Source organism: Colletotrichum aenigma (genome assembly GCF_013390185.1).
Source record: "Colletotrichum aenigma strain Cg56 chromosome Unknown KSG_Cg56_contig02, whole genome shotgun sequence".
NCBI classification, from domain to species: Eukaryota; Fungi; Ascomycota; class Sordariomycetes; order Glomerellales; family Glomerellaceae; genus Colletotrichum; species Colletotrichum aenigma.
Genome location: NW_023500908.1, coordinates 1943461 through 1962117, shown reverse-complemented (window position 1 = coordinate 1962117; position 18657 = coordinate 1943461). Strand labels below are relative to the sequence as shown.

The 18657-nt window shown below is 52.1% G+C and overlaps 6 protein-coding genes across 6 annotated transcripts; 3 read left to right on the top strand and 3 right to left on the bottom strand.

The window, feature by feature from the left end:
• Positions 1-741: 741 nt before the first annotated feature.
• On the bottom strand, positions 742-1611 carry CGCA056_v002561 (uncharacterized protein; the record flags this gene model as incomplete). The annotated part of the gene is made up of 1 exon (XM_037317819.1): positions 742-1611. One exon carries the CDS (start codon positions 1609-1611, stop codon positions 742-744), a length of 870 nt encoding a protein of 289 aa, XP_037182676.1.
• A 1003-nt stretch (positions 1612-2614) lies between these two features.
• On the top strand, positions 2615-3642 carry CGCA056_v002560 (uncharacterized protein; the record flags this gene model as incomplete). Its single annotated transcript, XM_037317818.1, has 2 exons — positions 2615-2726; positions 2786-3642. 2 exons carry the CDS (start codon positions 2615-2617, stop codon positions 3640-3642), a joined length of 969 nt encoding a protein of 322 aa, XP_037182675.1.
• A 728-nt stretch (positions 3643-4370) lies between these two features.
• AMI1-0 (Amidase 1) lies at positions 4371-6404 on the bottom strand (the record flags this gene model as incomplete). Its single annotated transcript, XM_037317817.1, has 1 exon — positions 4371-6404. One exon carries the CDS (start codon positions 6402-6404, stop codon positions 4371-4373), a length of 2034 nt encoding a protein of 677 aa, XP_037182656.1.
• A 1625-nt stretch (positions 6405-8029) lies between these two features.
• On the top strand, positions 8030-9155 carry CGCA056_v002558 (uncharacterized protein; the record flags this gene model as incomplete). The annotated part of the gene is made up of 3 exons (XM_037317816.1): positions 8030-8195; positions 8245-8368; positions 8423-9155. The coding sequence occupies 3 exons, from the start codon at positions 8030-8032 to the stop codon at positions 9153-9155; spliced, it is 1023 nt and encodes a 340-aa protein (XP_037182657.1).
• Positions 9156-11729: 2574 nt separating this feature from the next.
• On the top strand, positions 11730-12656 carry CGCA056_v002557 (uncharacterized protein; the record flags this gene model as incomplete). The annotated part of the gene is made up of 2 exons (XM_037317815.1): positions 11730-12033; positions 12172-12656. 2 exons carry the CDS (start codon positions 11730-11732, stop codon positions 12654-12656), a joined length of 789 nt encoding a protein of 262 aa, XP_037182658.1.
• A 773-nt stretch (positions 12657-13429) lies between these two features.
• On the bottom strand, positions 13430-14734 carry plyB-2 (Pectate lyase plyB; the record flags this gene model as incomplete). The annotated part of the gene is made up of 5 exons (XM_037317814.1): positions 13430-13592; positions 13683-13782; positions 13888-14304; positions 14366-14535; positions 14586-14734. The coding sequence occupies 5 exons, from the start codon at positions 14732-14734 to the stop codon at positions 13430-13432; spliced, it is 999 nt and encodes a 332-aa protein (XP_037182659.1).
• Positions 14735-18657: the final 3923 nt, after the last annotated feature.

Sequence of the window (18657 nt, the reverse complement as noted above, 5' to 3'; positions counted from 1 at the left end):
GACGAAAGCGGCGTCAGCGAGAGTTTAGAGCTCATTGTAGGCTTTGTGCAGAGTTTTGTAGATTGTATCGAGAGTGTCGACGTAGTTATCGCTTCGTAAGTTAGACTGGCGAAATTGAAGACGACTCCAGGATTGGTGAAGTTGAGGGAACGCAAGCGTGACGTCATATGAGCGGGTTGTGACTGCAAATGTCGTGGATGTCTGACGACTTTCATGCCTGAACTCCCGTTCATCGCTGCAGCTCGTCCACTATGAAAAATTGTAAGATCAAATGCGAACTAGAACAGATCAAATGAGGTAATCGAAGAAGCATGGAAAACAGTGGAAACAGATGCAGAAACTGAGTTCAGGGGAGCAAGCTTGCAATTCTGTTCTTCAAATTCGCGGCTACCGATTCCTGTGTTGCTGCCGCTGCAGGTACCAAACGTTGCATCTAAAATTACCTCTGATCGCTTTCCCCCTCGATTGAACAGGCTGGTGGGCATTTACCACTTCGCTTTCATTCCGAATAGAGGAAACCGTAAATCCTACGAATGCGCAACCAATCAAGACACTCCAAGACCTCAGCGCCTGTAATTCATGCCGAAATAGGTATCCAACGTAAGACCACGATAGGGGGCCACGGCCCTGCATACTCTCCATCAAAGCTGACGTGTCTGTTCACTCAGTACTCCAGGCCGGAGTTCTATCTTTCTCCATTCAGTCCGTAACGCCAAAATCCGATACCACGGCAAAATATTCTCATGCAACGTCTTTCCAAGACTCTTGGATCGAGGCCCAGTACTTCTCGGGGTGCATGCGCATGTGTCCCACGTGGTCGCTGTCCTCAAACACGACGGCCTTGTGCTCAAAACCCGCCTTCTCTCCTAAGGCGATATTCTCCTCGATCTCGGTGTACGAGATGATCCTGTCGCTCTTGCCATAGAAGTACAACCTGCGCAAGTTCTTTGGCACATACGTGATGTCGTTGCACGCCTTCATGCTAAACACGGGAGCTGGTTCTGAGCCAGTGGCGAGCTGGTAGCCACGGTGCACCGCCAAGAGAAAACCGACAATCGTTTGCGTGACGATGTACGGCAGTGGGACAAACGGCGCAACGGCCATCGCAGCCGCGTTAGCCCAGCGCTTCAGCGTCTCCCAAGTCATGTAAGGGCTCCCGGGGGTCGAGTCCCAGACAGTCAGGCGGTGAGGCATCGGCTTGCTGTACCTGTCGCGGTACGCCTTGAGGGCGGAGGCGTAGTTGATGGCGCCCGTGTTGGACATGCCGTGCGTGAGGACGGCGTCCTCGTCGGGGGTGCCGAGGACCTCAGGCGGGTAGGCGGCCTCGACGACGGGAGCCATGCTGGCGGCGCGCTGGTCCAGGCTCTCGGAGATGGCCTTGACGATAGGCGAGAGAACGGCGATCTGTTTGGCGTGCGGGTAGAGTTTGCTGTAGCCCTCAATGTATTTCACGACGTGCTTCGGTACGGCGTCGCCCCAGCTGAAGATGATGACGACCCGCGGATGGCCGGAAGGGCGCGTCGTGCCCTCTGTGAGTTCCTCGCCGTCGCGGACGAAGACTTGATCGTTGATGGCCGTGAAGCCGGGGAAAGGGGCTACTTTCGGTGCCATCGTGAGTCGCTTTCTTCACTGAAAAACAACAGAAAACGAGCGTAATGTGACTGGCGAGCACTGTCGGTGATTAAAGATGAGAACAAAGTTCAAAATGCAGCGCGCGTCAGCAGGGAATGACAGGATTCATATGTTGTCGACAGCCAAGCAGAGACTTCCTGATGAGTGATCCGCTCCATCTCGGCGATATCTTATCAAGGGCTCCGAACTCAGTGCCAAGGGAACGGGTCTACGCGGCGGCGCCGCATTGTTGGGACACCGTGGATCCTACGGCCGTCTGTTGGGACTGAATCGGAGCATTTGTAGCCTTACGAGGGTCCTAATCTGAGATGGACCGTGGGGACTTCAGTCGAGGTACGGCGCGTACAAAAGACGCGGCATCTCTTAATTCGGCAGCGTTGTCCGTGTTTGTCAAGCCCCCTTTTTCTTAGTGAGTGGCTTGGATAAGGTGAGATTTTTGAGTGAGAGCGCCACTGAAATATGAGATGGCCAAAATCAGTAAACATCCGATCCCGGCCCACTTACCGAGGCAGAAGGACTCACCGTTAGCACAAGCATAGCAGGATTCAGCGGACGATGGCAGAGTCAGGTGACAGCCTTTGAAGCCGAGGTACAACGGTGCGGGATGTCGGCCGAAACAGCTGCCGATCAGCCAGAAGAGGGCGGAATTGGAGATTCAGTCCGCTGAATCGTAAACGACGGCCGCGCTGTTCCAGAACGTGGTCCACTGTGACCCCTGTGTTTTGGGGGAGGAGCTTCCCCGGATTCTGGTGACGTGGGATGCATCTTCAATTGCTATGGCTTTCTTCATCTTCATACCAACTGTATTACTGATCCTTTGAGCTCACAACTGTCCATCGTACCCGGTACTTCTTCATTTGTTGATGTATTGAGCGTTTCTGTGGCTATATCGAGCAGAATAGTCTTCAACATCCTTGTGTTCCCCTCCTCGGGGTGTACCCTCGACCTTCATCCAGCCAGCTGATCTTACCTACGACTTCAAATGGCATCCGCTTCAGAACAGCTGGTCCCTTTCAATGATGCGACCCAGGTAATAAAAGTAGACTCAAATGTCTATCTTGCCAATCTTGCATCTGCCTGGTGCATAGGCTCAGGTCCGTAATTGGATGCGCACATCTTACTCAAACCATCCCATCTGACGCAGCTCCCACAGTACCAAACGGCGGCTACGTCGCCTCCGTCATCCTCCGCGCCGCGTCCCTCCACCTCGCCGCTCGCGGCCAGCCGGACACAATCTCGGCTCATTTCGAGTACCCAAACCGCACGGAGGTCGGGCCGGCCATCCTCCTCGTCGAAGAGGTAAAACTCGGCCGCAACCTGTCCACAGTGCACATCACCCTCTACCAGCACGAGCTCCTCCAGTCCGCGCCGTGGTTCAGCGTCAAGTCGCGCAGAAATGTCCTCGCTTACCTCACCAACGCGCGCATCAGTCTCGAAAAGGGCCTCTCCCTCGACAGCGGGTGGACGATGGCGCCCCCGCTGAAGCCGGTGGACTTCGCCGCGCTCGGCCTGGACAAGGATCCCCACTGGTTCCGACGGGACAAGATGACGGCCCGCGCCGTGTCGTTCGCCCGCGCGCACAACAACCTCGAGCACTACGTCCCGCGCGAGGGCGTGCGCCGCGGCATGGCGGACATGTGGCTGCGCTTCAAGTCCGGGCAGAGGTTCACGAACGCGTCGCTGGGCTACATCGCTGATGCGTATCCGACCATCGTTGAGGCGTGGCGGCCGCGGCGCGGCGAGGAGCAGACGCCATTCCGGTCGGATGAGATGTTTTGGTATCCCACGCTGTCGCTGAATCTCGACGTGAAGAGGGCGCTGCCAGAGGACGGCGTCGAGTGGCTGTTTATCAGGTGTTTAGCGAAGGTCATTCAGAACGGAAGACTAGACCTAGAGGTGATCATCTTAGATCAGGACCAGAACGTGGTGGCTTTGAGCAATCATGTCAATAAGGTCTTGTCGGCTGAGCGAAATCTCATGGACCGGAGTCACTCGAAGGAGAAGCTGTAGCGGCAGCAGGTGGATATTTGTAAAGCTGAAAGATGATCGTGCTGTAGAAGGGCAATAGAGCTGGCGTTTTGGCGTTCCTCAACACTGTCAGATCGGTTGCGCCCACTCCCACAACTGGATGAGGTCAGTGACATAGATCCAGTACACTTAGACCACTTCTTGTCAAACCGTGACTTAAATAATCTTTTATAATTCCAGTCTTTTCCCCACAGGTCTTGGTACTCTTCATGCTCTCACTTCCCCCGCTGGGCTGCGGTTCAGGGCATTCGGTTCACGAAAGTCCCACTCATGACCCGCTGTTCTCATCATCGTGCATCTATGAGCTGCAACCACACCGTCTCTGACCAACCATTGGTTTCTGTCTACAGAAATCCGATATCGGCTCAATGGTCTAGTGGTATGATTCGCCCTTCGGGTGCTTGTGCAACATCACAACCCTTCCGCACAGCGGGAATGGGCGAGGTCTCGGGTTCGATCCCCGATTGAGCCCTCGCAATCATTTTTGATTTTTGCTACAACTGTGAACCTAGCTAGCTAGGCTGTCTTTCCCCATGGAACTTCTTATGTTTTAGGACGACTAATACTAGCTGTCTTCTATGGTAAAAAGATCTGGTTGTAGAAGGAGCGCGACGTGCCTAATTAGATTCAATTGAATTTTCACGTTATGTGAGGTGTATTTAGATTGCGCAGAGCTCCAAATAATCTGGACGAGGTTTTCCAGTGTCCTATTAAGAGGTAAACGACTTGGGTCCTGTAGCCACGGGCGCTAAGATGCCATGCAGTGCCAACTCTTCTATGAAGTTGAAAAGAACAAGGTCACATCCCCTCTTTACAACCATGTTGATGGTCACGGGCATCGACACCTCCTGGTGAGTGACATTACTGTAGTATGACACCTGTCCAATTGGAATGGTGAAGTCTGCGCTGCCAAAGTATGATGCCAGGATCGATCCAGCCTCCTTGGACCCAGTGGCATCCGGAAGTGCTGCGCCAGGCGAGTCGTTCAGGTAGGCCTCTCGGAACGACGGCAAGCCGCCTGTGCCGATGTCGTAGATCAAGATAGATTCCGAACAGCTGTCTTCCGTGCTAAACAGGACCTCGCTGTGCCAAGCCTCCGAATCGTCGTGTCTTCGCTGCAGCGCTTCGGTGTGTTCTTCAGCGTCTAGTGTGCGATTCCACCAGGACGAACGAAACGGCTGATCCAACGCAGGGAAATTGGGGCTGAAATGATCCAACAGGGGCGTGGCCACGACTTTGAGCTGCGTGTAGGTCCAGAGAGTCCTCAAGTCAGTCAAGATGCTATCGTAGACCCTTCCAGTGACGCTTTCAGCTTTCTCGGTGATGTTGATCTTCTGAATTGACATGCCCATGGTCTGCGTAACTTGATTCAAGAAGCTTTGAAGGACAACTTCCGCGGCTGGGTTCCTTAGGGGAAGACGATCCGTAGGGTAGAAGATGCGTTTCGGAAAGCTACGTGCATCGGGCACGCCGAGTTCAGGAAGGTCGTTGAGATCGCTACCTTGATGAAGTGCGGGGTCGTACCAAACCTTGGCGAATTGGACCCAGTCTCGAGGATCTCTGGCAAAGACACCTGCAGTGTCAGTTCCATAAGATATGGGCATGGCCCCAGTCAAGTCGATGATTCCCTGTGAAGGCCGGTTCCCGTACACGCCTGCAAACGCTGCCGGCTGGCGCATAGACTGGCCAGTGTCGGAGCCAATCGCAAAGTCCAGCCACTCATAAGCAGCGATCGAACAAGCGCCGCCGGCGGACGATGCGGAACAGCTCAGATAACCATCTCCGCGAGGATTCTGGGGGTAGTAGACATCAGTCCATTCCCAGGCGTGGGCTGCGGACGCAAACTGAGACGTCTTTTGCTTTCCTACGACAACGCCCCCGAGGTCGATGATGCGTTGGATGGATGGGGCTGTTGCGTTTGCCTCTCCTATCATACTCGTCCAGGCCTTGCTCCCCAGCGTCGTCTTCAGGCCTTTGACATCGTAGATGTCTTTCACGCCAACTCTCTTGCCAGCTAGGGGCCGAGTGTCGACTTGACTGTAGAGGCGCGATGGAACGGGAACTAGCGGATAGCCCCATTCAGGATCGACGAGGTTCAGAACCTTGTGTTTTCCATCTGATTCGTAAACGCCATGTACGAAATTGCTGTAGGTATCTGTGTACAGGCGGAAAACTTTAGATAGTTTAATGTTTCCTTCGCCGGATTCTAGAAGCACTGGTCCTGGAGGGGTTACCGATGATGTCGAGTTGGTCGAAGCAGGCAAGAACAGGATCTGAGACCCGATAGACTCAACCAAGCTGCGTGCGGTAGCATCCAGCCCCGAGGAGTAGTTTGAGCTGATGATGATGGTCTCCAGAAAGTCTTCGGTAAACACGTCGTCCTCCGCGAGGTACATATCGAAAGTATCCTGCAGTAACTGAGCTGTAATGAGCGGACTTGTGGCAACAATATGCGTTGCCGCAACGGTGACCGGCTTGTAGTTCAGGGGTGCCTCCGACAGGGATGACGCGGATGTCGCTAGAAAGCTGCTGTTCCCCAGCTGGAAAATGGAATCAAGTCCATTGATCGCCTGAACGGGAATGAGCGGGCTTCGTAGAGCCAGAGCACTGGCGATGCCAGCCAGGCAAACTAATTGAAGGCCTTGGTTCAACATCAGCGATAAATCGAATGGGTGCTCTTCGTAATCAGGCGTGGCGCCATATTGGTACGGGTAGACAGAGCCATCTCCAGCGTATAAATACATCGTAGCTGTAGGTAGTGCTTGGAACTCGGTGGTGAGCGCTGATCCTGTTGTCGGTGAATATTCCACAAGCCAAGGAATCTAGACGTCACTCGTGGCGCCTCCACTGATAAGACCTGCATGTCTCAAATCAGACGAACATGCCGTTCCCCGCTTGTCTGCTCCGACTCCGGGGCCGATGAATGGCGTTTGGGCGCCGACGGACAATCTCCACCTTTTCCCATATCCGTGCGGAACATGTATTCCGCTTCCGCCGCTCGGCGTCAACTGGCCACTGTGAAGTCCAACCACGCGAGGTTCTCATGGCGAGTATGACCTCGATCAGAAGATATAGGACGGGCCTTATCTCCTTTCTTACGTTATCTTGGCTGTCACCGTTACTTCCTGGGCAAAGATCCGTCGGGGACAATCTACCAACGGGATGGATTACCTACGTGGACGGGACAACTCCAGCAAGGGACCGGCTGGGTCCATCATCAATCCAATCGCAATTTTCTCTCTCTCGGTCAAATGTTTTGTGGAAGTAACTTCTTAGGACCCAAATTTGCAAGTTGCTTAAATGTAATAATATGCTTTAAGAAAGTTGCCTGGAAACGACCAACCGCACAGGGTAGCTTGAAGCAGATGGGTACACGTAAAATTGTGTGAATGAATGGGGAGGCAGGATTCTTCAGAACAGTTTTCATCTAATCCGGATGAGCAGAAAGTAGTATGTGTGTAATCGCAGCGATAGTTTTGACTCGCCAGCCTTATCCGTTGGGGCTGAATTTCTGTCTCATTTTCAAGCCATCTTCATCTGACAAGCTTGATCTATCACTTCGTATTTCCTCATAGGTCCAGGCGTCGAGTTGGCAGGGCGGCGTTTATCCTATCAATGCGCGAACTCAGGACGCCTCCCTTACCCAGAGTCTGAAATAGCACGCAGCGAACACGAGCTGAGTTAGGAGTCTCAGATGCAGGGATAGGGCCGACCTCAAGGCAAGTAAACTTGTCAAGTTCAATCAATCAATTAATCAATTATGAAGCCATAACTAGTCAATCAAGTCAATTATGGGCCTCAAACTTGATTGATTGCCTTGGGGTGGGCGCTGTGCAGGGAACAGCACAGAAACCCAACGAATCAGATTGTTCATGACCATGACCAGACTGTTGACGGGTATGTGTTTTTAAGTGTCGCGCAAGGAGACATTCAGCTGCCAAAACAATCCATAATATGCTGCTCCCACCTTTTCAGTCCGGAAAGCCTTATGTTCAACTGTTCCCCAACACGCATCATGGCCGCCACTAGCCCAAGTCCGCAGGTATCGCCAATTGATGGCGATCTGTCATCGGCACCGTTTCTGCATCGCGTCCCATCCCAGTCTGAGTAAACTGACATTGATACCGATGGAGGCTCGATACACTGCGATCATGAACGTCAAGAAGCCGTAGCAGATATCTCACCAAAACGGACCCTAGTCCTTCAAGTAGGAAGTTACGCACGCGTTCCTTCTTTAGAACCCTGCGCTTCACCGACGGTTCCACACAGCATCACGAAGGAAGAATGTACCGCGCCCGAAAGGTGGGGAAATTCTCCAAGTAAGCCGCGAGGCGCAAGAGCAGCTTTGGAAGTTTGGGCATTTGAGGTCATGGCACTTCTCTTGTCAGTGATAGCTTTTACGGCAATCTTCATTATGCTGTCCGCCTACGATAAACAGCCACAATTCGACCTGCCACGAGGAATCAACATCAACACGATCATCGCCATCCTATCTACGATTGTTAAAGCTACCTTAGTTTTTGTAGTGGCTGAAGGTAGATATTCCCTAGAGTGATCAGCCAGACTCCAGACTAACAGCAAGAGTCGTCGGCCAATCCAAATGGGTCTGGGTAAAAAGTCCCCAGCGATTGCGTGACGTGGAATATTTCCACGAAGCTGGCAGAGGGGCATGGGGGTCTCTCAAATTCTTGTTCAAACTGTGGAAACCGTAAGTAACCTCGTCACACAATCTTTCAGACATCATCACTAAATGATCACATAGAATGACTACCGCCCTGGGAGCAGTGGTTATCGTTGCCTCTTTCGCTATCGCCCCTTTCTCTCAACAAGCTACAACAACACACCCGTGCGAAATCGACGTCGAAGGAACCGCGTCAATTGACGTCGCCCAATGGATTGGAACAGGGGCCGACGGTAAAATGCCGGTCATAAGTTCGAAGACCCATGTTGCTGCTATCACGGGTCTAATATACGGTCCGTCCATCTCAGCAGCAGGCCCGACGGGGTTCCAATGCGCGTCTGGGAATTGCACGTTCGACGCAATCGCAGAAATAACACATTCCTCGGTTGGCATATGTAGCAGATGTGACAAGTTGGTCGTCCGCAATGAGACGAGTGAAAACCGCACAACGTTCTCCATCGATAGGACGGACGAGAATACGAAATCTCCGAGGCCGAACATAACCTGGCCCATGAGCGAAGGTTCAGACGTATTTGTCATGGATTCAAATCAGCCGCCTGACTCGAAGGAATCGGAGCGTGATTTCGAGACATCGTTCCTCTCGCTGAAGATAGTGGAATGCACTGAGGGAATGTCTTCCTACGAAAAGGGGTCCCGAAACTGCGGCCAAAGTCCAGGGCTCACTTCAAACCAAGATGGCCAGGGTTTTGAGATTATAGGAGCCAAATGTCGACTCTATCCATGCTTTCGCAATTACCATGGGAGCATTCTTAACGGGAGATTGCACAAGCAAGAAATCTCCTCAGTAAGATGAATATCTCAGGTGTCCAATTACAAGGCGCAGGAGCATCCAACATCACAATTTATCAACACATTGTCGAGCCGTGCATTGTCAATGGCAGTAGGTACGATGCCACCAACATCAGCGTCGCAAATATGGACAATGACTGGGTTGTCCTGAACAAGACGGATGGTCCAGTCAAGATACCCCGCGGCTGCTTGAGAGCGATGCATTTCAAGGCGTTCTCAAGCATGTCCCGCGGTCTCAGCTCAACGCTTCACGGCACATGCTTCCTAAAAGAGGTTACTCGCCTTAAAGATGATCAGCCCGGTGGAGGAGGATATGATATCAACTGTGGAAAGAAATGGTTCTTGGGTCCGTTGTTCAGCCAAGGCAATCTGACATACGAGTCTATTTTAGATGAGTACAGCGGAATGGCCCAAGGCATCACCAGTCATTTAAGAGCCACTACTCTCGACCCTGAAGGTGTTCATATCCCCGTTAACGGAACCGGGAAAAGGACAACAATCTGCATCCGGGCGGAATGGTCGTGGTTAGCCTATCCGGGTATTCTTCTGATGGTGTCTGCCTGCTTGCTCTTGGTGACCTTCTTAGAGAGTTGCAGAGATAGAAGCCAGCGGCCGATATGGAAGTCGTCAATTCTTCCGCTATTGTTTTACGACGTGAACGTGAGCCATGCGGTCACGGGATCTGAGGTTGATACGCACCACCGTAGTGCAATGCCGTTACTGCAACTCGGCGACTTGAAGTTGTTGGCGAACACAACAGTAGCACGTTTTAGTGTAGGTAGAGACACACCTAGGTTTATTGTTGTGAAAGAGAAAGAGGTCGCAGAGATGGAATGAAGTTAGCAGAAGTAAACTTTAGGATAGAAGTCCCTTTGTGGAACTGACGTTAATGCCGATGACGGAGTAGTACTCTACGATCATGCATAAAAAGAAGTGACTGGCCATGTCTCGCATCTTTGGCATCATGACAAGCGTCCGTTCAAGCATGTATGGGCTTCTTCTATAGCCATAGATTTTATCAATTATTTGAAGCGCCATGCTGAGTATTTCCGCGAGGCCAATAGAGTGGTTCGGGGGTCCCTCAACACGAAGCTTAAAGTCTTGGATAGAGATCTGCTCGTAGGTTCTCAGACCCTTCACGTTAACCGCATGAAAAATGATTAGCGAAAGCAGGGCCGCGCCAAGCAAGGGTGTATTGTCGTCACACTACGACACAAAGAGCCCGATGCCTGCATTCGTAATTGTTTTGGACTCGGTTGAGGCGGTTTAGGCAGAAAAGAATTCGCCGAAGACCGCCGTGTCGCCGCCAGGGCGGCCCAACACAGCATGCCGAAAAGCAAAATCCACACATGTCCACGTCGACATGGTCGATCGTTACCCAGGTTCGTGCGTCGAGAGTTGTCAGATTGAGAGAATTATTTCTCGTATTCATAGTGACGACAAACGAACTTGAGACTTGATGTCCATCCACATGCTGACAAGATTCTGGTCGGGTGACCCTGAAAAGCAGGCGGTGAGAAGAAACAAGGAACAATGTGCCTGGCTGTCAAGTAGAGAAAAACACCGCATACTGAGAGAATGAGGGAGAGCTGAAATCAGTAAGCCGAGGCTGAAAGGTGTTGTACCGACGATGGTTGCATTGCAACAGACATACGCAAGCGACATTTGACACTCTGATACCGAGATGAGTTTGGGCTGAGGTTTGGTGAGACCAAGCGACAGAAGCCATTGCGGCCTCGCTGCGTTCCTTGCTTGAGGGAATTATGTGCCTGATGCATGTCCGGGGGGAGGGAGCCTGTGAATATGACGACAGAAGTCAAAGTCGTGCATTAACTGGCAGACTTGTTCCCCAGACTGTTCATACTTAGCAATATACCGCCATCATCATGGAGGCAGGAGGCAAATAAATGGGGCACGTGTGCGCATTTCTGCATTTCTCCGCTGTTGGTCAGCCCTTTTTCAGCCTTTTTTTCCTGGCCAGCAGCGAGGGAGCGGGCGTGCCAAGTCCTCACATCACCCCCAGAGCCGAAAGTGGTATGACGCGTCAGACGCGCTTTGCATCCCAGCCGGCAGCGGCTGTGGACAGTTGCATGGTCGTTGGTGTTGTCTAAGGTGAACAGCTGATCGTGTGAGGGATTTTCAAAGCTGGCTGGAAGGAGAGGCCTCCAGCTCCTCTGCCGCTGTCATTGTGTCGCACCATGTGTTGTCACCGGGTCGTCCACAGCCAACCCACGAAAACTGTCAGTCATATTTTGGTCCATCTTTGCCTTATATGACATTTGCTTAGGCTTGCCAAGAACCATTCCACGTCGATGTGTTGTGCTTTCCCCTCGTCCCCGTGATCAACTTCATATCTATAAATCCCTCCTGTGCTCGCTCAGACTTAACATTTATTTCATTATCTTGAAGCCAACCACAAGATTCCCCTGTTAAGTTCCTGTTCTCTTTCCCATAGAGCCCATAACTAGTCTTGGTGTCCTCCTTCCCCGCAGATTCATCAATCTTGTATTATCACACTCTCGCGCACGTGAACCCCTAAAGCCCACCACAAAGTCGGCTTCCTGCGCGCCCTTACACAATGACGGTCCGAACAGCAACCCAGGCCGACCTTGCGACAATTCAAGGCATCATAACAAAGGCCTTGCCGGTAGATTATCAATGGAAGTACTGCTTCCCCGCCCGCTCCTCGGTCAAGCACGATTCTGGCATGTACGTCCAGCGCGCCCTGGAGCAGACTCTGGCGCCTGGTAACACCGACTGGCTTGTCTGCGTGACGGAAGACCCTAGCAGTCGCAAGCCCATAGGTGTTGCCGTCTGGAGTTGGACGGATGCCAGAATACAAGAGCGCGTTGATGATAATGCTGCCTCCCAAGGATTGACAGGTAGGCGCGTCCATAACGTCCCAAGTCATCGCCCGGTTGGATGCCTTCACTTCCAGAGCCTTTCCAGGAAGTGTTGCCGTCGTGGATAGAGACTTGGTTTGAGAAAAACGCTGCGCTAATTAATGCTTTTCTCAATAGTGGCGGGGGAGGCCCTCGGGGGAGCTGGAGGTATTTCTGCAGCCGGAGGGGCGACTAAGACCAACACCGGTAACGCGGAGAATCAACGTATTGCTGCGCTTAGCAACGCCGTCGCCGCCTGCCGAGAGCGTCAGCTCACCCGCTTCGGCGAGCAGCTGCACCTCCATGTCGTTGCTATTCACCCGGAGTACCAACGCCTGGGCTATGCGAAGCTTCTCTGCCAGCATGGCATGCACTTGGCCAAGGAAAAGGGATTGGCTGTATCGGCGGTGACAAGCTCGTCGGGCTACATTTTCTTCTCTGGTCTGGGCTTCGCCGACTGTGGTCACGTCGTTGTGCAGGTTCCCGGCGAGCAGGAGGAGATTGGTCTCAAGGCTATGGTTCTTGCTGCGCCGCAGCAGGAGAAGAGAAGGGGATCTTTTCTTGATATGATGGGGTTCGGTGAACGGAGGCGTTCGAGTGACGTTAGGACACCAAAGTCCTAATTGGCCGGAGTCAGAAGAACTGTTCTTAGGTGCTTTATGTCTGTCGAATCGAAACTTTTATAAAAGTATTGGTCCTGTGATTCTTTGTTGGGTCTATCAAGCCTCATGACGTTCCAGTCGTAAGGGCCGGAATAGAGTCTTTGAGCTGGTTTCAGGGGGGCCGACGCAATGAAGACCGAGGCTATAACGTGTAAGCTTGTTATTAGTTACGAAACATCAAGGAGTTGTGGAAGCAATTATAGCATTTTGATCCGGGACGCATGTCACCTTCCAGGAAGGCTGATAGCCATTCATGAAGCACTACACGGTGACGATAAAAATCAGCAATCAGGTCTCAGGGCCAGCATGATGCGTCACATATTCTAAAGTCAGTTGAGACTGTGGTTGTCGCTGTATGCCACCTACCTAGGCGACGGGCGTGTTACAGCAATAATATATTCCGTTCTGCCATTCTCATATTAGCCGCGCGTAGCGGTTGAGAGGCCTATGAGCTGAATGGGGACAAGCATGCCTGGATTCGGAGCATGTCAACCGGCTCTCCACTTTGTCTGACACTGCCGCATGCGGTAACTTTGTGGTACACGGGCTCGCCATTCATGCTTAAAAGACTTTCTCATGAGACAAGCGTGGGATTGCTAGACTTTGAAAGTGGTCCGTGAGGACGAATGAGCAAGTTTGGATGAAAGAGGTGTTCTCATAAATGTGAAACTACAGCTGATAAGAATAGAAGAGCTAGTAAAGCAACACGATCATATCGCATGGAATATTGCAAATTAGAAGCCGAGAGTCTGACCTGCCTCCGAGGTGACAGCGGCCTTGACGTTGCCAGATCCCAGAAGCGAGTACGAGTAAGGGAAGCTGCTGGCGGTAAGCGTGCCGACAGGCGCCGTGTTTGCGCTTTCGCCAGTGAGGGTCACATCGATGGCGACCACATAGCTGCATCGCCGATTGTTAGTCACGCGATCGAGATTTCGATGCAAACAGATGAAATAGCACGGTAAATATGTCGGGAAAGTGACAACGTACCCAACCTCCTTGCTGGACTCCGAAAAAATGGCCTTCTTGCCAACGTTCTCGAAAAGAGAGCTCTGAATGAGGGCCTGAGCACCCATGCGGGAGTTGAGACCTAATCCTGATTAGCAAAGCTCTTTCCTCCGAGCTTGTCCGGGATCGCCATGCATAGGCCGTGCAGTTGACCGGTTTGCCCTATCATGAAGGGATCAGGACTCACCAGTATCCATGTCATTGTAGTATTGGTTGTAGACATGGGCAGTTCCAAAGCGCAAGAGAGGTCCACGGCTGCGGACGTTATACCAGTGGTTGTTCGCGTACGTTACGTGCAGAGTTCCAGTGTCCTCAGCGGCGTTGTTGTCAGAGTGACCAACAAGAGAGCCCTTGGAGTGGTCGTGGAAATAGGTATGCGAGATCGTGACCCAGTCAGCAGCGTGGGAAAGATCAGTGAGGCCATCGTAGAAATCCTTGTCCACGTCTCCTCGGGAAGCCGACAGGTCGCAGTGGTCGACCCACACATTCTTGGACAGCTGGATAGTGATCGCGTCTCCATAGTCAGCCTCGACCTTGCTGATCTTCATGTTCCGGACAATGACGTTCTTCTGTCCGAGGATGGTAAGGCCAATGCCTTCCAGCGCTGTAAGACATGCGGTTAGCGTCTATGGATAAATGCATCATGGCGATGGTATCAATCTTACAGCTGCCGCTCTTCCCAACAATGGTCTTGTCAGAGCCGACTTGAACCTTGGCCGCGCCTACAATGTTGCCCTGGACAATGACAATGCCAGGACCTGACGCAATCGCTGCAGCTGAAAGCTGAGCGAGAGTCGTCACAGTCGTTGTAGTGCCACCAGCACCGCCCTTGGTTCTAATGGGATAGTTAGAAGAAACTCTAACAATAGTGTCATCGCCACATACCCGCCATTCTGGCTGCAGTAGCCGATGTTGCAGGCATCGGTTACGGATGCTCTCTTGTTCAGCGAGTGGCCCTGCTCAACAGTGGGAGTTGGCGAGGCAGAAGCAGCCACGGCCAACAGAGCCCAGGATGCGAAACTTGAGACCTTCATGGCAAGAATCCCGTGATCAAAATAGAATATGGACAAGGACGAGAGAATAACACGTTAAACGCGAAGGGCGGCACGAAGAACAACATCATATCTTCTCATTGTGCTTAGCGATCTATTTTATCCCCCGGACTGCCGGCCTCCATAGCATCATGATCCCATAACCTATTTCCCCGCTGCACCTTCTGAAAGGTCATAGCCAAGACCAAGAAACAATCAGAATGCAGGGGAACACGACTTCATTCCTTGGCAATGTGCGTGTGCTCCGCCAGTCACCTTGGTCTTTTACAGGTGAATGTCAGCCTACGACGGCCTCTTAGGTGGAATCCCGGGGGCCTTCAAAATTCCCCAAATGAGACGACGTTATTCCCATCATCGCGTGAGCTTCGGGCGGCAGTCGTTCAGATCTCGGTTGAAACGGAGGCTTGCTCAAAAAGGCAGCCGGCGCAACGTTAGCCAGACTACCATTGGAGCAGCAATTAATTCAGTCGTCTCGTAGACGGGGCCGTCGATCCTCATTCATTCACCAGGGAGGTGCCATGCGGAGAAACACGTCGTTGGAGGAAAATTGCATGATTTCATTAATTACCCCCGTTCTGGGACAACGTGGGGGAGGCCGCGGGAGCAACATGGCCCATCTCCGGGGTTACATCGTCCCCGCTTCGCTCCGAGTCCGCCGGCAGCGGAACGGTGACGATCTTCCAGCGGGGCATAACAATTGTTCTTTCAACTTTCGGATCACCGCTCCAACCGAACGGCTCACATATTACCAGAAGTTTGCAGTATTAAAAAATAATTGGAATGTGTATGCTAATGCCTCTGATGAACAAGTATCTGTTTTGGGAAAACGTTTCGTCAAATTCCGAGAGATTGTTCCTTTCGGAATCAGCCTAGTTCAAGTTGGAGGTTGACTTACTTATGTTGAGACATCAGCAAAACCGCGTTATACTACACCCTTATTGGCCACCACAATAAGTTTACTTCCGCGTTCCTGCATCTCGATGGACTGCATCGGAGGAAGTGCAGCCATCAACTTACAGGCTCGGGTCAGTGACCGGCCGGCAAATGCGATGGTGTCCATCTCGCACGAAAGCGGAATACGCCCATTACGGCCGAGTTTCGGACGTGGAGGCCACGTCCGCGTCTGGATAAAAAGCACCGAAGAAGCTTAAATGGTCCGTCTTCGCATGGTCCCAGCATGGGGGTTCGTGTGTTTCCCATGTGAATTGCAAGGTGGGTTGCGTTGACACGTACGGAAGGCAATGGATCCGCGCGCCAGCTTCACTCTAAATACTGCCCAAGCCATTTGGATGGCCGAATTTCAGACCACAGGGGAAGCTTCAGTCGCAGGTATGGAGGTTGGTACCCCTATTCAAAGCTCAAAAGCAATGCCCCGATTGGCTCGCAGTGGTTGCGTACTTATGTTTCTGTGCGTAGGACTTGGGGCTGGCGAGGCCACAGACCTGGACGTGAAAAGCTTCCTACGGCAGCATGCGGAGCGAGCCGCAGTTGGGCTGGACCGATCTTTTGACTGCATACGAGTCTCACAATACGAGCAGTCTTCCCGGCGGGAGAGTCTCGCCTAAAGATTCTCTGTACTATTTGAATTCATCTCATTGCCGCGACGCTCTTTGGTGCATGTGGTAGGACCTCTGCCTATCATCTTGCTTTGGTGACGTCGTCGCATAGTTGAGGATTTGGATCGCTTCATTGGAGAATCTGCAATCTTCGAGTGATCTGCTTGGCGGTTCCAGCGCCTACTTCACCGCTACTGGTCGGTTTTCTGACATTTCGCCACTCATTCCGTCTTGAGGAGACCCAACTTCGTATCAAACGTGACATCCTCGTTTCAGTGCCTGGTTTCGTCCGCTGGTTGGACTTTTCGTCGCTACTAAGGACGACAACTCAATCTTCTGCTCTTGTGGTGTTTGGGAGATTGAAAGCCAAGATTAGCCAAGTTTCTCTTGAGTTTAGAATGTCGCGATAGCGTGGAGGCAGAGACCCCCACATGTCAGCCAGCTGCTAAATGGCTTCTGATTTTGCAATAATTGTTTGAAAGACAAGCGACTCGGGACAGTCTCCCTCCAAACTCAAAGACGCGCAAGAGAAGGCTGAAGCATGAGCCACATGTCTGAGCTCATGTTTCGACATTTTACGGCTCCTTCGTTCGAATGAACTGAGCACACCACTCGCTTGATGCCGAACTTGGGCAAACGTTTCACGTCTTTCTTTTGGGATCTGCACTGGCCTTCGAGTGAACAGCCAATGACAATACTTGCGCTGAGAATCCCCTGAGTGGACTTGGGGGAAGAGTTGTGTGGAATCCAAGGGGAAAATCCGTTATTCGCCCACCGGACGTACTCCGAAAGCACAATAGGTCTTCCTTGAACGTGGACCACCGGCGAACCGATGCACCTACGTAAGTTCGATCGCCGGAACAACGAACTCTTCACTGCTCCATAACATCGTTCTAGAATAACGTGCATATATGGCAACTAGCGGTCTAGAATTGCTCGTAAATAAGTGCTATTTGTCGCTTTGGAGCCCCTCCATATGGATCAGGAGTGATTTGGTGGCATGCGAGGTGTTGAAGCACGTGGCCTGGGAACCCCAGACTGGGAAACAGCTTCGAAACCAGGGTGTGCCGTGTTCCATTTTAAAGTGGTTTTTTGAACCCGCCTTTTCTAAGCTGGCTTTACCAGCCATTTTAGCTTTCTCCCTAGGCGGTTCTGAAAGGAAAGTGAGGCTACCCCAGCCATTTCGACTCGTGGGAGTGTAGATCATCCCCACCCTCACACCTCTCACGTCTTGATGGCTGGTAACGGTTTAAACACCAGAGCCTTTTACTGCTCTGTCAACCTCATGGCTGTTGACACCAACCACACCATCTCGAGTCAACCCGGCCACGGGTTGAACTGCCAACTCAGGACGACCTCTAGGTCGCCTAGAGGTACTGGCAACCTTCGGTGTCGATTACCGGCCTTCTTACAAGAACCTTCCTGCCACCACCTTCCCGCCCTACCAGAGACAGGGCTAAAGGTTGTGTTGAAGGTGGATATTCTAGTGTTAACCAACAAAGGCAGGTTTGACTTCGTGTCACGAGGACCATTGTCTTGCAGGACAAGTGAGGGGATTCCCGCCTTGCAATCAAATTCATAGCAGCACCGGAGGCTGGTCCGACAAATCTTTCACCGCTCAATGGTCGTCGTTGCGATGGACCCTATTTGTCTGCTTCAGTGAAATGGAGAAAGGGGGTTGGCGCCCGCTTCCCTCTTGGCGCTATCTCGCACGTCCAGCCTCCTGAGAGCAGCAATATCAGCGATAATAAGACGGCTGGTCATGGACAGATGACAGCGTGGGGGCAGAGAGATGGAGGGGGCGGAGACCACACAAGTCAGTAGGAGTGGTTATAAAGTGCGTCGGATATCCGACGCGCGAGAATTTCGCAAGACTATACGTACTCGAATTCGCAGTTCTGCTGCACCGGATATGGGATTGTTCGGCTTAGGCGCTCCCACCTTCGAACGCATGAAGCCAGGGAGCCCGAGCTTTGCTCGGTTGCGGTGAAAGAGTCAAGCGCATGGAATGCTAGTCAAGCTGGAGACTTGATGGATACTCCCACAACAACGACATGTAGGCCACCAAAGTGCCTCACCGCGGAGTAAACGATCATGAGGCTGCAGCCAGATGCAGGTGACACGACAAAAAGAAGAAAAAAAAATTCAATGCAACACCAACGAAGCATATGGAGCATCATCGAGATCTAGGCCCCGAAGGAATGCTGCAGTATTTTGGAAAAGAAAACTTGAATCCTCATTCAGCTAACAAGCCCACCCTCTTCAGCCCTTGAATCCCAGCATGTGAAGCGCTCTGCCCCCAACTTTAGGCATCCCATCACCGTTAAGCGCAAGGGAAAAATGAACGGC